Consider the following 17,644-nt stretch of genomic DNA (forward strand, 5'->3'; position numbering starts at 1 on the left):
AACCATAAAAAATAAATTCCATTTTACAATTAATTTTTTAACAATATGTAAGAATGTAAATCTCTGAGCTAAATGACCCAAACTCCACTATTTGTTGTTTAAGAAAAGAAAAAGAAAAGAAAACATTATTAAAACAGTACAAATATCTATTAGTTTCTAACTGCTCCTTTATGTGCACCTGCAGCTTATGCCAATAAGCTAATTATTTTTAACAACAACAACAACAACAACAACAACAACAACAACAACAATAATAATAATAATAATAATAATAATAATAATAATAATAATAATAATAATAATAATAGAAGGGATCTTGGAGGTCATCTAGTCCAACCCCCTGCTCAGGCAGGAAACCCTATACTATTTCAGACAAATGGCTGTCCAGTCTCTTCTTAAAAACATCCAGTGTTGGAGCATTTACAGTTTCTGGAGGCAGGTTGTTCAACTGGTTAATTGTTCTAACTGTCAGAAAATTTCTTCTTAGTTCTAGGTTTCTTCTCTCTTTGGTTAGTTGCCATCTGTTGCTTCTTGTCCTGCCCTCAGGTGCTTTGGAGAATAGCTTGACTCCCTCTTCTTTGTGGCAGCCCCTGAGATATTGGAAAACTGCTATCATGTCACCCCTCACCCTTCTCTTCATTAGACTAGACATTCCCAATTCTAGCAACCGTTCCTTATGTTTTAGCCTCCAGTCCACTGATCATCTTTGTTGCTCTTCTCTGTACTCTTTCTAGAGTCTCAACATCTTTTTTACATCGTGGTGACCAAAACTGGATGCAGTATTCGAAGTCTGGCCTTACCAAGGCATTGTAAAGTGGTATTAAGACTTCACGTGATCTTGATTCTATCCCTTTGTTGTTGTTGTTGTTTGTTTTGTTTTAATTTTTTTTATTGATTTTCCAATATTACACTTACAGTATATCTTTGAAAAGCAACGTAGTGTCTGGGTTACAATAGTTCCATTTCATACAGGTACATGTTATTACAAATCTCCAGTTTGTTGTGGCCAATATTTCCTTTGTTTTTTCCTTTAATACATATTATCTCTTATCTAAATTAACATACTTCTTATTTTATCTGTTATTTAATGGTTTCCTTGCACTTGTCAATACTTTTATATATTTTATTTATTTTAACATTTCATCTTTAAGGCATCAATCACCTTATAAATTTTCCCAGCTTTAATTTGCATTAATATTAAAGTTAAACATTTGAAGTTTCTCATTTTCATATTTCTAGGTGACCTCACTTCCCTTTCTCACAGTTCTCTCCAATGCCTAATAATTTAGATACACATCCTATCTATCTCATTTCCATATCAACAGGTTAATAATACAATATAATATTCTTGTTTTCATTATAATTTCCACATACTGTAAATTCAATAACCAAAATTTCTCCCATTTCAACATTTAATACACCCTTTCTCTTCTCCTTTATATCTGCTCTCTTGTGCTTAGACTTATAATTTTATTCTTATCACTACATCCAAGTATATTAGTTACGTTATATCTCTCTTAACATAAATACATCTTAGTCAATTTCATTTAAACAGTTCGATATTTCAATTTAACTGTTGATATTCACACATCTAAGCTTTTTAATTAGCCAATATTTTTATCTGCACATCAAAACAGTCTCTCATAATCCAAGTACAAACCTGTCTATTTAGATATTTTACATTTCAGGGCTCTTAAATATGTCCACTCTTCTTCAATCTTATTCTGGCTTTTTTCCTTTGCCATTTTCTGTTTCTTTGCTTCAGGGTCATGAAAGAGTTCTTATGTTGTAGTATCGTATTGAAGTGACCCTCCAATCTCCATTTTTAAAGGGTTGAGGGGTCTGATAGAGATACCAAATCTTCTCATTATTTTCTCCTTTTGGTGTAATTGTCCAAGACTGTCTATTTTTTCTTCCATCTGTTTCTCATTTTGATCATCAAATTCCTTCTGCTTTATGTAAGAAATTTTTCCCTCCATCCATTTTGTCAGGTTTTCCTCTGATTTTTTTTCTTGTCTGTGATTGATGAGTAGTTAAATCTTCTGTCAGAGTGTTTGATTGTTCAATTTCTTCTGTTATGTTCTGTCCCAATAAATGATTAGTTATAGTCACAATTTGAGTTTGCTTATACAAGACGCTTTCTAGTCCCCCCCCAAAAAAGCTCTTATTTCATCACCGGCTGTGGAAAGGAACTGATACGTTTGGCAGGTTATTTTCATCATAGCATAAATTTGTTTTTGTATTTCTTCCATGGTGGACTCTCACATCTGGTGTTCAAGGTTAGTCTTATCTTGTTTTCTAAAATGTCAACCAAGTCTCTCTCTCTCTCTTTTTTTTAGGGTGTCAGATTTCAATTTCAGGTTTAGCCACAGGGTGTCCCCCAGTGCTTAGAAGATTCTTTTCTTTTCTTTTAGGGAACTGCCTGTTAATCTCTTTTCAATTGTTTCTTCTGTTTTAGAAGAACAGAGCCAAATTTTCAAATGATAGGAAGTGAGGAATAAATAGTTAAAAGCTTTTAGTCCACAAGCTTTTTTTAAAGGAATAAAGTTCTAGTTGAGGTCCAATTCATTTTTTCAACATTTCTTTTTAAATCACCCCTGGAGGTTCAATTGCCACTGTTTCTGAAGGGATGGTTGAAATCCCCCTTCCCTCTCCACAGGGGGAAGGTACTTAGCAGCTTATTTAGGTGGAAAGAAGAAGATTGGAGTATAAGAGAGGTTGATCTTCCATGCTGCTTTAATGTTGCCTGATAGTAAGTGTGACTTCGGCTGTCTGCAGCCTAGTGACTGGCCATATTGCTATGGCCGGTCTTTCATCCGCTGTTTTGAAGGGAATGCAGGAACTAGCGGAAGAGTTGCAGCTCCCCCACGCTTCTGCAAAAGCCCCTTCTTGCTGGTTGCCCCTGCAGGGTGACTCTTCGGCCCTTTTAGGACCCCCAGCAATGCAAAACTGGATGTGGAAGATGAGAGCCATCCTCCAAGTGTCCATAATGGCAGCGTTGGCAAACCGGAAGCCCCAATTCTATCCCTCTGTTAATGCAGCCTAGCACTGTGTTGGCTTTTTTGGCAGCTGCAGCACACTGCTGGCTCATATTTAAGTGATTGTCCACTAGGAGTCCAAGATCTTGAAGAAGAGAAACCTTAAACTAGGAAGACAGGAAAGTCAGAAAGATTAAAATTTCCCCGATTTTTGTTGCTATGTTTTTTTCCTATTAGCCATGATTACATTGTCAAGTGATCCTACTCTGCTTTGGATTTAAGATGACTCTGGTGCTATATTTTTTCTCAAAGGCTGGATTATTATTGCAAAAGATAAGAGATGATCTCTTGTCCAATTAAAAAATCCAGAAGCAAATATTGTCTCCGGTTTAATACCCCAATTAATCTGTTATGCAAGTGAAGTACCATCAGGGATAGATGCAATAATAAATGATAAAATGTGAACATGAAGCAAAATAAAAACTCAGAAAAAGGTAAGATTAAATTATCTTCTTGTATGTGTGCTTGGTCTTCCAAAGTATTGTAGATTTGTAGATGTAGGGTGACATGATATCAGTCTTCTAATATATGAAGAGCCGCCACAAAGAAGGGGGAGGGGGGTCAACCTATTCTTCAAAGCACCTGAGGGCAAAACAAAGAATAATGGATGGAAACTTATCAAGGAGATATCCAGCCTAGAATTAAGGGGAAATTTCCTGAACAATTAATCCGTGCAACAGCCTTACCTCCAGAAGTTGTAGGTGCTCCATCACTGGAGGTTTTCAAGAAGGGACAGGACAGCCATTTATCCAGAATGGAATAGGCCCTCCTGCTAGAGACTAGAAGACCTTCAAGGTACCTTATTCTATGTTCTATTTAACAGAAAGGCCTGGTCAGGAATAAGTCAGTCCCTGACTGAAATGCAGCCTAAATTATCTTTAAGATTCTAACATAATGCAAATCTCAATTCTCCCAATCACATGTTTCCCCATTGCTTTTATAAGCAAAATTGGTAGTTGCGAGAGAAAATTGAATTCAGAACTTGAAATTATACATACCTGACCCAAAAACAGGGAGACAGAAAAGAATGCTTACTAAATATGGGGAAATGGATGAGGAAATTTTAAGTAATGCAGTTGCTGGTAGAAATGTAGTGGGGTGCACATGGTGTAACAAGGTGGAGGGTTTGTTGTCACTGTGAGTTGTGGTGGTGGGAGCACAAAGGGAGGCTCAGCCAATCTCAATGTATACATGGTTGTACTTTGACAATAAAGGTTCATTCATCAGCACTGAATTTGTCAAATTGAGAGGACAGTAGTTACTGGCTTGTGCAATGTTTTGTAGCCTTAGGCCAGGGGTCGGCAACCTAAAAAAGGAAAAGAGCCACCGGGAACCGGTTCCATCACAAATTAAAAAAACTGGGAGCCGCGCGCGCGTGTCCATGCACGCGCATGCGCAAAAAAACATTTTGCGCATGCGCAAAATGGTTTTTTGCGCATGTGCGGACGCACGCGGTTGCCATTTTTTTAAAAAGTGAGATGGAACCGGTTCCCGGTTGCCCGACGGTGACGGCCTGTCTGCAAAGCTGCCGCTTTCGGCAGCTTTGCAGACGGGCCGCGGCAGCGTCCTCAAAGAGCGACGCCGCGGCCCGTTCGCGCAGAGGTACGCGCGCACCTCTCCAAAGGTTTGGGGAGGTGCGCGCGCAGCTCCGCCCATTCGGGGAGGTGCGCGCGCACCTCTCGGAATGGGCCGCGGCGTCGCTCTTTCAGGAAGCTGCCGTGGCCCATCTGCAAAGCTGCCGCTTTCGGCAGCTTTGCAGACGGGCCGCGGCAGCTTCCTCAAAGAACGACGCCGCGGCCCATTCGCGCAGAGGTACACGCGCACCTCTCCAAAGGTTTGGGGAGGTGCGCGCGCACCTCCGCCCATTCGGGGAGGTGCGCGCGCACCTCTCCAAACGGGCGGTGCCACTCTCCATTTGGAGAGGTGCGCACGCAGCACTGCCCGTTCGAAGAGGTGCGCGCGCACCGGGCGGCTGGGAGCCGCAGGAGACGGCTCAAAGAGCCGCTTGCGGCTCCGGAGCCGCGGGTTGCGACCCGTGCCTTAGGCCTTACAACTAGAAATACGTCCTGAGCTGTACAAATTGCAGAAACATATGTTTACTTTCTTTGACTAAACTATTTGTCAGCTGTGTCACATTGTGGATTCCACGCTAGATGTTCGGCAGAAAGATAGAATATTGGTGATGTGGTGTCATTGTGAAATTTTGACCAGGGAAAAAAGGGAGAGAAATCTACCCATTTTCCTCCTGTGTTAATGCATAGTCCATTAGGCAGGCAGCATGTTGCTAGAGAATTCAGCTCTTCATTAGTAGATTTTGTTATGACTTTTACCAGTACATCAGTACATTTGCATTTGATCTATAATACCATTACACCCCAGGGATAGTGCCAGCTGATTTCCTGGCATGACTACCTCAGTAACTTTTTACTATGCTCTTTAATATTCTTTGTGGACATTTGAAGTCGGCTATGTCTGCACATTTATTTTCTAGTATCCATTTGCAGAAATGGATACTGGCATTGGCAGGGGGTTGGAGCAGAAGATCTCCAATCCTTACATTCAATGCTTCTGCTTTATGCAGAACGTTGACAGGAAATAATTGTGCACTGTATGGCATCTGCATGTCCAGACAGGAGAAGAGTCTCAATTTGGTCTTCATCAGCTTTTTAATTGGCTTTTCTCATAGAAAATGTTCCAGCACTTTCCACCAGTCAACAGTTGGACTCTATTATCACTTTTCCTGTCACGTAGTTGCTCCAAATGTTTCTTCTCTGAGTAAAACTTCTCACATTCTCCAATAAAGAATGTCTTTATATTGGAAAACTCTTTTGCAATTTTTGGAAACCTGAAGCTTGCTCTATGCCTAAAATAGTGTCTGCCATTTTGATACATTTTTGTGCAGCCGTCATCATTTGGACCATGCTTGATTTATAGAGAATTAATTGATCATGTTTCTGCATTTTGTTCAGTCGTAACTAGTAGATACAAATTCTCTCAGTCACAGGAGCTTTTAAGCATCCTGTCAATCACTGACGGGAACAAGCACATATGTACCCAATAGAAGACATTATCAGTTCAGAAACAGAGAAAAGCATAATGCAAATATTTCATTGTTTTAATGTTCTATAGTGCATTTTAATTGAATGTCTGTAAGCCGCTTACAGTCACCTTTGGAGAGATGGGTGGAATATACTGTAAGTTTAATAAATACTTTGGTTGATTTCTTTTGTATTATTAGTTTTAGAATCTTTCTCCTCTCATTTTGGAGCAAAGTGATTCAGTACAGCAATAGACTTGATCAAACAACCTTTCTGGGTAAATGGATTTTTAATCTAATAAACAAATATAATAATAAATAAGTAAACAAACAGATTTACAACAAAAGGGATTTCAATTAAAAGAAAGCAGGATTATTTTATTCTCTCTCTCTTTCTATTATTATCATCACCACCACCACTAGACTTTATTTTTCCTAGCTAGCAAAGTATAGCAATATTTAGTAGCATAAATTATCTTTTAAAGTTCCAAGACACAGTTCCAAGAAGTCTAGCTTGCCATCTACATAAATACACCATCTGGCATTTTCCTGATAACATCATCAATAAGTCCTCAAATAGCCATTCATAATGAGGATATTAGGAGCAGATTGTACTGGCCTTTAGTTTTCAATTTGCCAGGTGCTTTTTTTTTAATGTTATGCCATTATTATGTCATCTTGGCTACTTCAGTTGCCTTTTAATGTTCTTGACATTTCCATTCTTTGCAGACCACTCATCCAATTGTGCCAATTCTTGAAAATGAAGCACTCAGTTCTAACGAGGTAAATCACTTCCCAATTCTGAAAGCCTGCATTGTTATGAAAGAATATTAGTTTGTACTAATATTAGTGTACTTTTATTGGTGTGATAGCTAAAGGAAGCAGGCTCTGCCTGGCGAAGGCCCTCCTTATTTAATAAACCAATAAATTTATTTACCACAACTAATTTTTGTTAATCTGTCATTTTGCAAAAAAAAATATTGTCATCTGCTTGGATCATACACACAAAGTACATTTGTTTTTGTTTGTTGACGAAAATCTCAAGGGACCATTTAGATGAGAGGTGACTAACCTTGGCAGCTTTAAGACTTGTTGATTTCAACTCCCAGAATGGCTGGCTGGGGAATTCTGGGAGTTGAAGTCCACAAGTCTTAAAGTTGCCAAGGTTGGACACCCCTGATTTAGACTTTATGTACCAAGGACTGACTAATATATTCTTCTTTCAGTCCATGGTATTCTTAGTAATTTGTTTTCAAATCCGTACTATAATTCCAACAAAAGCAAACATATTCTGTGTACGTGATGCAAGCAGATAAGGTATTTTTCTTGACCACTCATCAAAACCATGATCAACAAGTCATTTGGTAGTGCTCACTCAGTACTCATCTGACATATGATTTCTTTTCAGCTTTCCTCTGTCAGAAAAAAAGACAAACCTTCCTACCAAGAAGACCTAAGTGAAGGAAATTTTCTAGACACTGAAAGTCCACACCAAAGAGGTCACTGTCCACTCAGCAGAAACTCAAGAAATAATTTTGCAAAACTCAGCTAAGGTATAGCCATAAAGATCTAACACACACACACACACACAGACACACACACACAGACACACACACACACACACGCCTTAAATACCAGCTGCTCTGGTGAAAGAATCTCCATATTTGTGAGCATCCTATATTCATCCAGCTGGCAATTTGGTAACACCGCATGCAGGACAATGTGGCTCAATCCAATAAATGTTAATAATGGTATTATTTTTAATTTCTAATAATGCTTGGGATCTTTTGGAGGCTTGCTGAAATGTAAAGAGGGTGCTGGAGACTGTCATTTTGCTTTTTAACATTTTAGATTTTTAAAAAAATACTAAGGTAATGTTAAATATTTCTTGAATGTTATACTTATTTCATGTTTTAAATGCTGTAAGCCCAGTAAAATAGGTAATGTGCAGGGGGCAAAAAGAGATGTTCGGGAAGACATAAGGACTCCTAGCCATCACACTGGTGAACCTTAACTCTATAACAGTTCACAACTGGATTATAAACACTAAGTTCAGCCTTCACTAAAAGACCATCCCATCATAAACCTGTTGCACACATCATGCTTAGCAGTGGTTTGCTTTAATTGCAGTTTGGCTAATTTGCAAGATACAAGTTAGAATCAGTTGCTGGATGAGCAAATTATTTTTGTGTCACTTGGCCAATTCCAGTCTTATTTTATCCTCTTTTTAGCTGTTTTTGCCTTACACCCTAATCCTAAACACCTTTCATTTGAGGGTTCCTTGGGGCTCTCTGGTTGTTTTCCTGCAGACGTTTTATCACCCAAACTAGGTAACATCATCAGTGCTAGTAAGGAGTGGGGTTTCCTCTCCCCCACTCCTTACTAGCACTGATGACGTTACCTTCTTCAGTACTGTTGAAACTTTGAATGGTCACTAAACAAATGGTTGTAAGTTGAGGACTACCTTTATTTTCTATTTTAGTTCAGTTGCTACTTTTACTGCAGTTACATTCAAACTCTTTAATATATTACCCTGCAGCTTACAAAATATTTTATGCATGCATGTTATCACTTCTTAATACCAAATTGTCACAGTTATTAGATATAAAACCCAATTCCACAAGATGCCTGTTTTAAGACTTAAAGAGGGTGTTTTCCTCTGTGCATTTTTTTTAAAAAATAAACCATTACAAATACAAAGCACTCAATTCTGTATTCAAAAGAGGGATTCTACGTTCACAGCAGACCGTGTCGCTCATTTTGGAAATATTTAGAGGGCAACTCCACATTGCACTCTACAGCTGCTCCTGTCCTTTGTTCATGCTGACTTGGCTACAATGCCCTCCCATTGGATGGTTCCCAGTTCCTGGTTTAGGAAGACAATATAGGAAGTCCTTGACTTACAACAGTTTGTTTAGTGAGTGTTCAAAGTTACAATGGCACTGGAAAAAGTGTTTTATGATTAGTTTTCACAGTTATACGACTGATATAGAATCCCCATGGCCATGTGATCAAATTTCTTCAGATGCTTGGCAATTGGCTCATATTTATGATGGTTGCCATGTCCCGGGGTCATATGTTCACATTTTGCGACCTTCTGACGAGCAAAGTCAATGGGGAAGCCATATTGACTAATTTAACAAGTACAGTGATTCACTAAACATCTGTGGCAAGAAAGGTCATAAAATGGGGCAAAACTCACTTAACAACTTGCTTAGCAACAGAAATTTTGAGCTCAGTTGTGGTCATAAGTTGAGGGCCGCCATTCCTTTCCTTCCTGAGGGAAGGTTTTATTGGAAATATGCGTGTACACACACAAATACACATACATATACAAACGTAATTTGAGTGTACATCTGCAAAGTCAAGCCATCAAAAAGTACTTACACTGCATTTATTATGTAGGTACAAGAACCAGGTTTAAAATAAGAATAGCTTTCTTGCAGCCTTGTTGATCCCTAAGGTCTTCCAGAGATAAATGAAGAACAGAGCTTCAATAGGATAGTAGCTGAAGATCTCATCTGGCTCAGAGAACATGGCTGGTCTGAAACCTAGTATTTTTTTTAAAAAAAAAAATACTATTTTTTCTCCTCTGAGCTGCCAACTTTCACACTGTTCTTTTCTTAATACCCCATTCCCCTCACATTCCAGCCACTGGAGAAATATGGCCAATAGGTCAATTTATTTATTTATTTATTCTTTTTTTTTTTTTAAAAAAAAGGCCAAAGGCAAAGTACACAACTAGGAGAGAGAAAAATAATACCGTATCTTTAAAAAACCAACAGTAAGGACAAAAGCAGAAAGGCTGTTCTTAAAGAGGAAACAGGAAAGCAGCACTTCAAAGGGAAGCAGGAACAAAAAATGTGCTGGGAAGTGGCTTTGCGCCCCATAAGGGTAACTGCAAGGTGACCTCATCTATTCCTACTATCCAGAAATGGTTGCTGGCCTCCAGTTGATCAAAAGAGTCCATTTTGAATAAAACCAGCTTTTTTTCAATTTCACATTGGTTTGAATTCAAAATGGTTTGTGCACCACGACTGTTTAACCTAAAAGAAGCATCTTATATTTACTTCACTGTAGGAAACGGTGAAGGGGAGAAAGGCGAACAGGATTCTGGATTGCAGTGTGTGAAAAATCCTGGTACTGAGGGAATTAAAGAATGGCATGATTGGTTAAAAATGTGTAATAATATTGAGAATGTACACAGAAAACTGGAATCTTTTTGCAATAGGCCTGACAAATCAACTGTAACTGATTAAAAAAAAAAGTCTGAATTAAAAATGAGTTAAAAAAGGAGATCTCTATGGCTGAAACAGCCTGATTATATTACAAACAAACATCTGAACGTGCAGGATAATCCAGCTAAGAATGCATGGCTGGTTTACACATTAGTTACGGTCTATGCTAACTTATTTTAGAGAAGAAATATATCTCTCTTCCACAGTAGAAACCAAGCAAAAAATATAATCATTAGTTATAGTAGCAAAATAAACAAGAATGAAAGGTAAACACAATAGGAAAAAGACATTGGGATCGGATATTAAAAATAAAACCAGCTACCAAAACTAATCTGGATAATAGACAGGCAGGAGTGGCCAAATGGGACTTATTTTTTATTTATTTATCAAATTTATTTGCCAACCATCTTATGATACAGGGAACTCTAGCTTACATCAAGGTATGTTCCTAGGATCTTTTTTTTTAATGAGGGAAAAACTATTTTGGTCATCCTGACTCCAGCCCTGGAAGGATACAGAGATTATTCTCTCCCTTAAATTTTAGAGAGCTGGCAGGAAAATAACAAAGGAAATATTCCTTTTTATAGGTACATAAATCAAAACCAGATTTTAAGGCAATCAGAAGTACTGATTGGATTATGCTCTGAAAGGTACTGGTAGCCAATATTGTCTATATACACTGTAGAAATGGGTTAGGATGAAGCTATAAAGTTGCTTATACAGTTAGTCCTCAACTTATGACAACAACTGAGCCCAAAATTTATGTTGCTAAGTCAGAAATGTGTTAAGTGAGTTTTGCCCTATTTTACAACTTTTCTTGCCACATTTGTTAAGTGAATCACTATAGTTCTTAAATTAGTAACATGGCTGTTAAGTGAAATTGGTCCCCATCAGAAGATTGTAAAAGGGGATCACATCGCTCTGGGACACTGCAACCCTCATAAATGTGAGTCAGTTGTCAAACGTCCGAATGTAACTCACATGACCATTGGGATGCTGCAACGGTCATCAGTGTGAAAAATGGCCATACTCATAAGTCACTTTTTAAAATGCCGTTGTAACTTTGAACGGTCACTAAATGAATTGTTGCAAGTTGAGGACTACCTGTAGATTGTAGTATTTTATCACCACACCATTCAGGTGATCATCTGGAGCTTGGTATGTTTCTGTGTAATGAATTTGGTTGCTGTGCCTTTTGAAATGGAAATTTCAGATGGATGGCAAAGGATCACAAACTAAGCCATCTCGCATAGAGTGGGATTTTCATCTGAAGAAATGAGGCAGGAAAGAATAATATCACCACAGCAAGCATCTGCTCTGTTCTGAGGCATAACACTTCTGAGTAAAGACTGTTCAAACTACTTTGAAATGTATTAGGCAGTTAGATCTATCTTCAAATGTTAGTTTAGTGCAATGATTTTTTTTTCTGATCACAAAAATGTTATATAGAGTATTTACAAAAAATGTTTGTACATAATATTTGAACTGCAAATAAGTAATCAGAGATTTGCTTTCTGTACATATTCATTCTTTAGGTTCACATGAATGTGTATCTATTTTTCTTTTTTAAACATAATGTAGGATATGCAGAGAATTAGTCTGGCACAACATTGGCACATAACCCATGCTTAATTAAGCAGAAGTTTCAACTTAACATTGCTTTTCTGTGTATACTAAAAATAAACTAGTGATAGCAGATGGCAAGTAGGCTCAAAAATATGGCAGCCCAAAAAAGATGTGGATTGACTGAGGAAAATATTTATTGCATCTCTCAAACTGTTGGCTGAGCTTTTAACGTCTGTAGTGGAGAAAATCACTTGCTTGGGGGGAAAAATCACATAATGTTTTCAAAAGAAATAAAATCAAACTATATATTGTACAAAGCATTTCTTGTGTGTTGTTATGCCTATTGATTACTGGCTAGAAGTATTGGCCAGCAATTCTCGTATTTGAACTTTGGTATCCAGGAGTTATCGTTGCTGTAAATCAGCCTCAGGTTGTGTGCCCAGTGTTTTCTAAAAGAGTTCAGAAATGTCCACCATTTTCTTCTCTCTTCTTTTCTATCGTTTTTCCTGAAAGAATCCTAAAACTCATTCCTGTGTTTCCTGGGCATAGTAATTTAGGACCTCTTCCAAAGCCTCATTCAGGCATTCTCCTAAATACATGAGGAAGAATCAAGTGCTGAATAATCCATTCTCTAGTAGATACACACATTGCCTCTCCTTCCAATCCCCACATTGGACAGAATGCCCAAAAAGAGCATAAACAGAGGCTTTCCCTCAGATCCGGACCCCCCGAAAACCACCTCATAGGGAAACAGATGTGCCACATTCCACATTAATGTGGAAACAGATGTGCCACATTAGTCATATTTGTATAATGTGAACAGCTATATAAGAATACTACTTGAATCATGATTTCAACAATAGATACTTAAAATGGAGGTTTACTATAATATTTAGAAAAAGACTGCATTAGAACTAAAGACGAAGCTGTTCCTGGTCTTCAGTTTAAAGACTGAGTTTCCAGAATGGGAGGATTGGGAGAAATTGCCTTTTTGTACAAATTTAATACAGGGCATGAAACCCTAACTGCATTTTGAGTTAAATGTAAGATATTAAAAGATGCAAATGAAACAAGAGGCTTGGGTTTACCTGACTTGAAAAGGTATTTTCTGTTGTTTTAGGTTTTTTATCTTTATTTCTTTTTTTCTTTCTTATTCCATATTAGTTTGAGCAGGGGGTAGGACTAGAAGACTCCAATGTTCCTCCCAACTCTGTTATTCTGTTCTGTTCTGCTCTTTGAGTTTGTATTCATTTTATCTTTGTTTTTAAATAAAATTATAAACACACACACACACATACATGCTGTCAGAATCCATTTATATCATATTCATAAATGTATGTTTAAAACATCCATGGATCCTGCCATCTCCCAAGGAGGAGGGAACGAATGTGTATTGAGCCTGTATTAGGCATTTCAAAGGAAAAGAGAAGCCTTTTGAACTGGGGGAACAAAAGGGGGGGTTAGGGTAGGAGCATCTGGCTTGTGTCATGGAAGAGAGCAATAAACATAAAAGGTCCTAAGTTCCTTTTTCCCACGAGAGGGATGATACGAGGTAAATGATGGGGGACTGACCAAATGGGGTTAAGGGAGGGTTGAACCGGGAACTCTTTATAAGGGTTTAGTTTGTAGAACAATATTAAGTCCTGTCTTGTATTCCTACAACCAAGCATGTCATAGTAAAGATTTCTTTTGGACTAAGATTTGGCTCCAAGAGTTTTGTCTTCCTAAGACGTGGTTTGGGGTGGGTCCTGACACATGCATGCATTAGTGATCCTTGGTGAAATCCAGCCATTGATGCAAGAACAGAAAAAGCTAACGGCATAAGGACTGTCCTCTGTGTTCTTTTTGCTGGTGGGTATTTTAAAATATTGGAAAAACTGGCTTAAACTATGTTAAACATACCTTGAGGGTGTGACTAGGCCAGGGGTCAGCAACCTGAAACAGTGAAAGAGCCACTCGGAACCAGTTGCCTCACAAAAGGAAAAACTGGGAGCCGCAAAAAATGTGTGCACATGTGCGTACATGCGTGCATGTGCAGAACAGGGTTTGACTGAAGAGTGGAGCCAAGGTGAGATATGCACCTACCCTGCATATTTGAATTGATTGAACTTTTTTTAGTCCCACTTATTTTATTTTTTTTGGACTGCACATAGCAGAGGACTGGGAGCCGCAAGAGACGGCTGAAAGAGCCGCATGCAGCTCCGGAGCCGCGGGTTGCAGACCTGTGGACTAGGCTAACTTCTAAGGTTGGGGAAAAACTGAGGTTGCCAGGGTATCACAAGGAAAAGAAAGGCCTGGTCATGGCTTTTTCAAAGCTCATTCCCTGGAATTCTAGAGTCCCACAAAAATTGTTGGGGCCCCATAAGAGACTAAGAGAAAAGAAAAACAAAAGTTCACTAAAATAAAGCCAAGGGCATCTTTTGTAATTTTTTCAAAGATGCAACAGAAAGGGTAGGGTTTGACAGATATCACCAAAAAGCCCCAGTCTCTCAGGGGAATTTGTCCTTGTGAAGACTCCTCATTCTCTATCTGAGAGGCAGAGGGCCCCAGGGATTTGGTTTGTACCTAAGAAATTCCATAGCTTGAAAAATATGAAAATCCCTGGTCTATGCTATGAGTTAGCAATGGCAGGTTGTTTTGTTGCAAGTTGGTTTTGAAACTGGTTCTCCTCCCCCCCTCTCTCTCCCTCCCTCCCTCCCTCCCACAATTGTGGGAGAAGAAGCAGTGTTTTGCTTTGTTGTTAAACACAGTAATTCTTGGATTTTCATCCTGTTTTAATATTCAGGGGCAGTGTTTACTCAGGCATCAATACGAAGAGCTCCTCTTCTCTGGAATCCTTAAGCACCCAGCTGGATTTGGTTGCTCTTGTTATATTTGAATGATGCTGTGTCTTTTTTTAAAAGGGTGTTGGGCTCTGCACCAATAAATAAAAAAGGAAGTGTACAACAAGCAGTTTCTCTTTTATCCATGTCTTCTCATCTATACTTTTCTGATGAAGGTGTAGAATAGAGATTTTATGAAAGTCAGGAAAAGTGGAAGAAAAGGAGAATCAAGATGATCAAAGAGGAGGAACTACGCACCTCTGAAGAAACGTTAGCACTTATAAAGATGATTTATTTGAAGGGGGGAAAATGAGGGGGAAGGAGAGGGATATGTCCTGTAAAATGAAACATGATCCAAAAGAAGTTGATTGTCTTTTGCACTTGGCACTTATGAGGTCGTTCTCCACTTGCACTTAAGTGCAGTCCATAAAATACACAGAAATCTTGTTTTTCCTGCTGTGTCCAGATGAGGCTACTGAAAAGAAGGACCAGGGGTGACATGATAGCCGTGTTCCAATATTTGAGGGGATGTCACAGAGAGGAGGGGGTCAACCTATTTTCCAAAGCACCTGAAGGCCAGACAAGGGACAATGGATGGAAACTGATCAAAGAGAGATTTAACCTAGAAATAAGGAGAAATTTTCTGACAGTGAGAACAATCAACCAATGGAACAGTTTGCCTTCAGATGTTGTTGGTGCTTCATCACTGGAAGCTTTCAAGAAGAGAGTGGACAGCCATCTGTCAGAAATGGCATAGGATCCCCTGCTTAAGCAGGGGGTTGGACTAGATGACCTATAAGGCAAACTTCCTTCCAAGTCTGTTATTCTATTCCATTCTATCTGATCCCCAGTCCATGCCTCAATTATCTTTAGCAGTAGCTCTCAGAAATGCAGCTGCTGAGGTAGACACCATGCTTTCCCAGACTGATGAAAACTGCTATGTCAGCAAAATCTGCTTCCCATGACTTTGAAGAGAAAAGCAAAATATCCATTGGCATGGAAAGGAAGGGAGGGGGAGAAAGCCTAGGATTTAAATCATGGAGCAAATACACATATTCATCACACAGGTCTCTTAAGTGAAGCCCAAGGTTTCATCTCATCTTCAATAAAGCAATTACATATAAATGTGTTGTGCCAGTGAGCTTCTGCTGCCTGAAGGATTACGCATTTGGTGAGTCAAGATTTCTTGCCATTCTGGCCTGAAATTTGGCAGAGAATGGGTTAAATTATCATGACAGGGTTGCTTTGGGTACAACAAGATACAGTGGTGCAGTTCTGTAATATTGGGCAGAGGATGGATGGGTGGATGGATGGATAATGGAGATGATAGATATACATAGATAGATTGTTAGATGACAGAAGAGCGAGCGAGCGAGAAATAACCTATTGGTCACTTAAAGTTGCCATGGGAACACTTCTTCCACTAAGGCTCCCATTGCAATCTATTTGGGCTGTGAGAAAACCAGGTTCTTTCAAACTGAGCTTTCCCCTATTATCTGTCAGGTTTTCAGCCACTTCCTGGCTTGGAGAAAGACCTAGGTCAATCCAAATAACAGCTGATTGTGCTTGAAGGACTACATAATGAAACATATATGTCTCTGGTTTGGCGTCTTCATGGTGCCACTTTCCCACTTGATGTGTCTGTCGTCTCTGGTTAGTCTGCTTTTGCGCCCAGGGTGAATCTCTTCTGCAGGAGTGCTGAATTCAGGTTCCTTCCTCCCTTTGAATACACTCATGCAAAACACTTGCAGAAAGCCAGATTTTGAACCACCTTTACAGAAAGTCAATGAATGTACAGTATTGTATACATTTTCCAAGGGAGGTTTGTTTTTTATTTTTATTTTTAAAAAAGGTTAAGGCTTTGTTTTCATTACTGCCAATCAGATGCATCTCACTATTGGGAATATAATTGAATTTCCATCACTGATCTCAACACCCACATATCTGACCCTTCAAATAATCATTTAAATAACAGTGTGGGTATTTTTCTCCTTTATTAATTAATAGAACAAAAATTGTATATAATACAATAGAAAAAATACTGAAAAGAAAAATAAAGTGGGGGAGAAAGATAACAGTTGCCACTATGGGAGATTTTCAGAGGAAATACTGAGAATTTTGAATATATGTTGTAGATTTGGCCACAAAATGGCTGCCATGTTGCCACAAGTAACGTAATAACTACTTATCAGAAGTTGAAAAGGATGTTTTTTTAACTCTGCCACTGGTCTTTGACAAGGAAATCCCTAATACTCTTTCTTCCTTTCCTTTCCTTTCCTTTCCTTTCCTTTCCTTTCCTTTCCTTTCCTTTCCTTTCCTTTCCTTTCCTTTCCTTTCCTTTCCTTTCCTTTCCTTTCCTTTCCTTTCCTTTCCTTTCCTTTCCTTCTTTCCTCTCCTCTCTTTTGATTTTCACTGACTTTGTAAATGAAATATAATACCCCTAAGCCTTGACTTAATTTCCATAATTTTATATACTTTAAGATATGATTCCATATGTACAGATAACGCTTAATTGACACTGATGAAAAAATAACCTCACATATAATGGCTTTATACTAAGGATTTGCTCAATTGTTTTGTTCCAAATGATCTTAAAAAGTTTCCCAGTCGTTTGCAGAGACAGCTTGCATTTGTCATCCCCATGATGCCTAAGTTTTGGGTTTTTTTTTAACCTTGTAAATAAGACATTTTATAGCATCTCTGACTAATGGTTAAAGTATAAAGTATAAATGTTTTCACCAAGAATGTTCCTGTTGCAGACGGCTGAATCTGTGTGGCTTCTTTTTTAGGAGTTTTGACATCAATGTAGACATAGATAAACACTTCAGACAGTCCCGCTCTGAGTTTCACAACATCCGATGCAGCCATCCTGACAGCAATTTGCTGTTATACTCAAGAATGTGGGCGAGGGCCTGGAGTTTAGCTTTATGTTGCTTTGCAATC

The 17,644-nt window shown here is 38.6% G+C and overlaps 1 protein-coding gene across 2 annotated transcripts in view; it reads left to right on the forward strand.

The window, feature by feature from the left end:
• The window catches only part of MLIP (muscular LMNA interacting protein), a 93,408-nt gene extending 81,177 nt beyond the window's left edge, over nt 1-12,231 (forward strand). The window contains exons 13-15 of one of the 2 annotated variants that reach the window (XM_081346726.1): nt 6,805-6,858; nt 7,484-7,628; nt 10,156-12,231. In XM_081346726.1, coding sequence (XP_081202852.1) covers nt 6,805-6,858; nt 7,484-7,627 — 198 coding nt within the window. In that variant the 3' untranslated portion in view covers nt 7,628; nt 10,156-12,231. Of the gene's footprint in view, nt 1-6,804; nt 6,859-7,483; nt 8,403-10,155 lie in introns of those variants that run through there. The other variant, XM_081346727.1, reaches the window with a different exon arrangement.
• Nucleotides 12,232-17,644: the final 5,413 nt, after the last annotated feature.

The sequence above is a fragment of the Vipera berus genome (genome assembly GCF_964194415.1).
Source record: "Vipera berus genome assembly, chromosome: 1".
NCBI lineage: Eukaryota > Metazoa > Chordata > Lepidosauria > Squamata > Viperidae > Vipera > Vipera berus.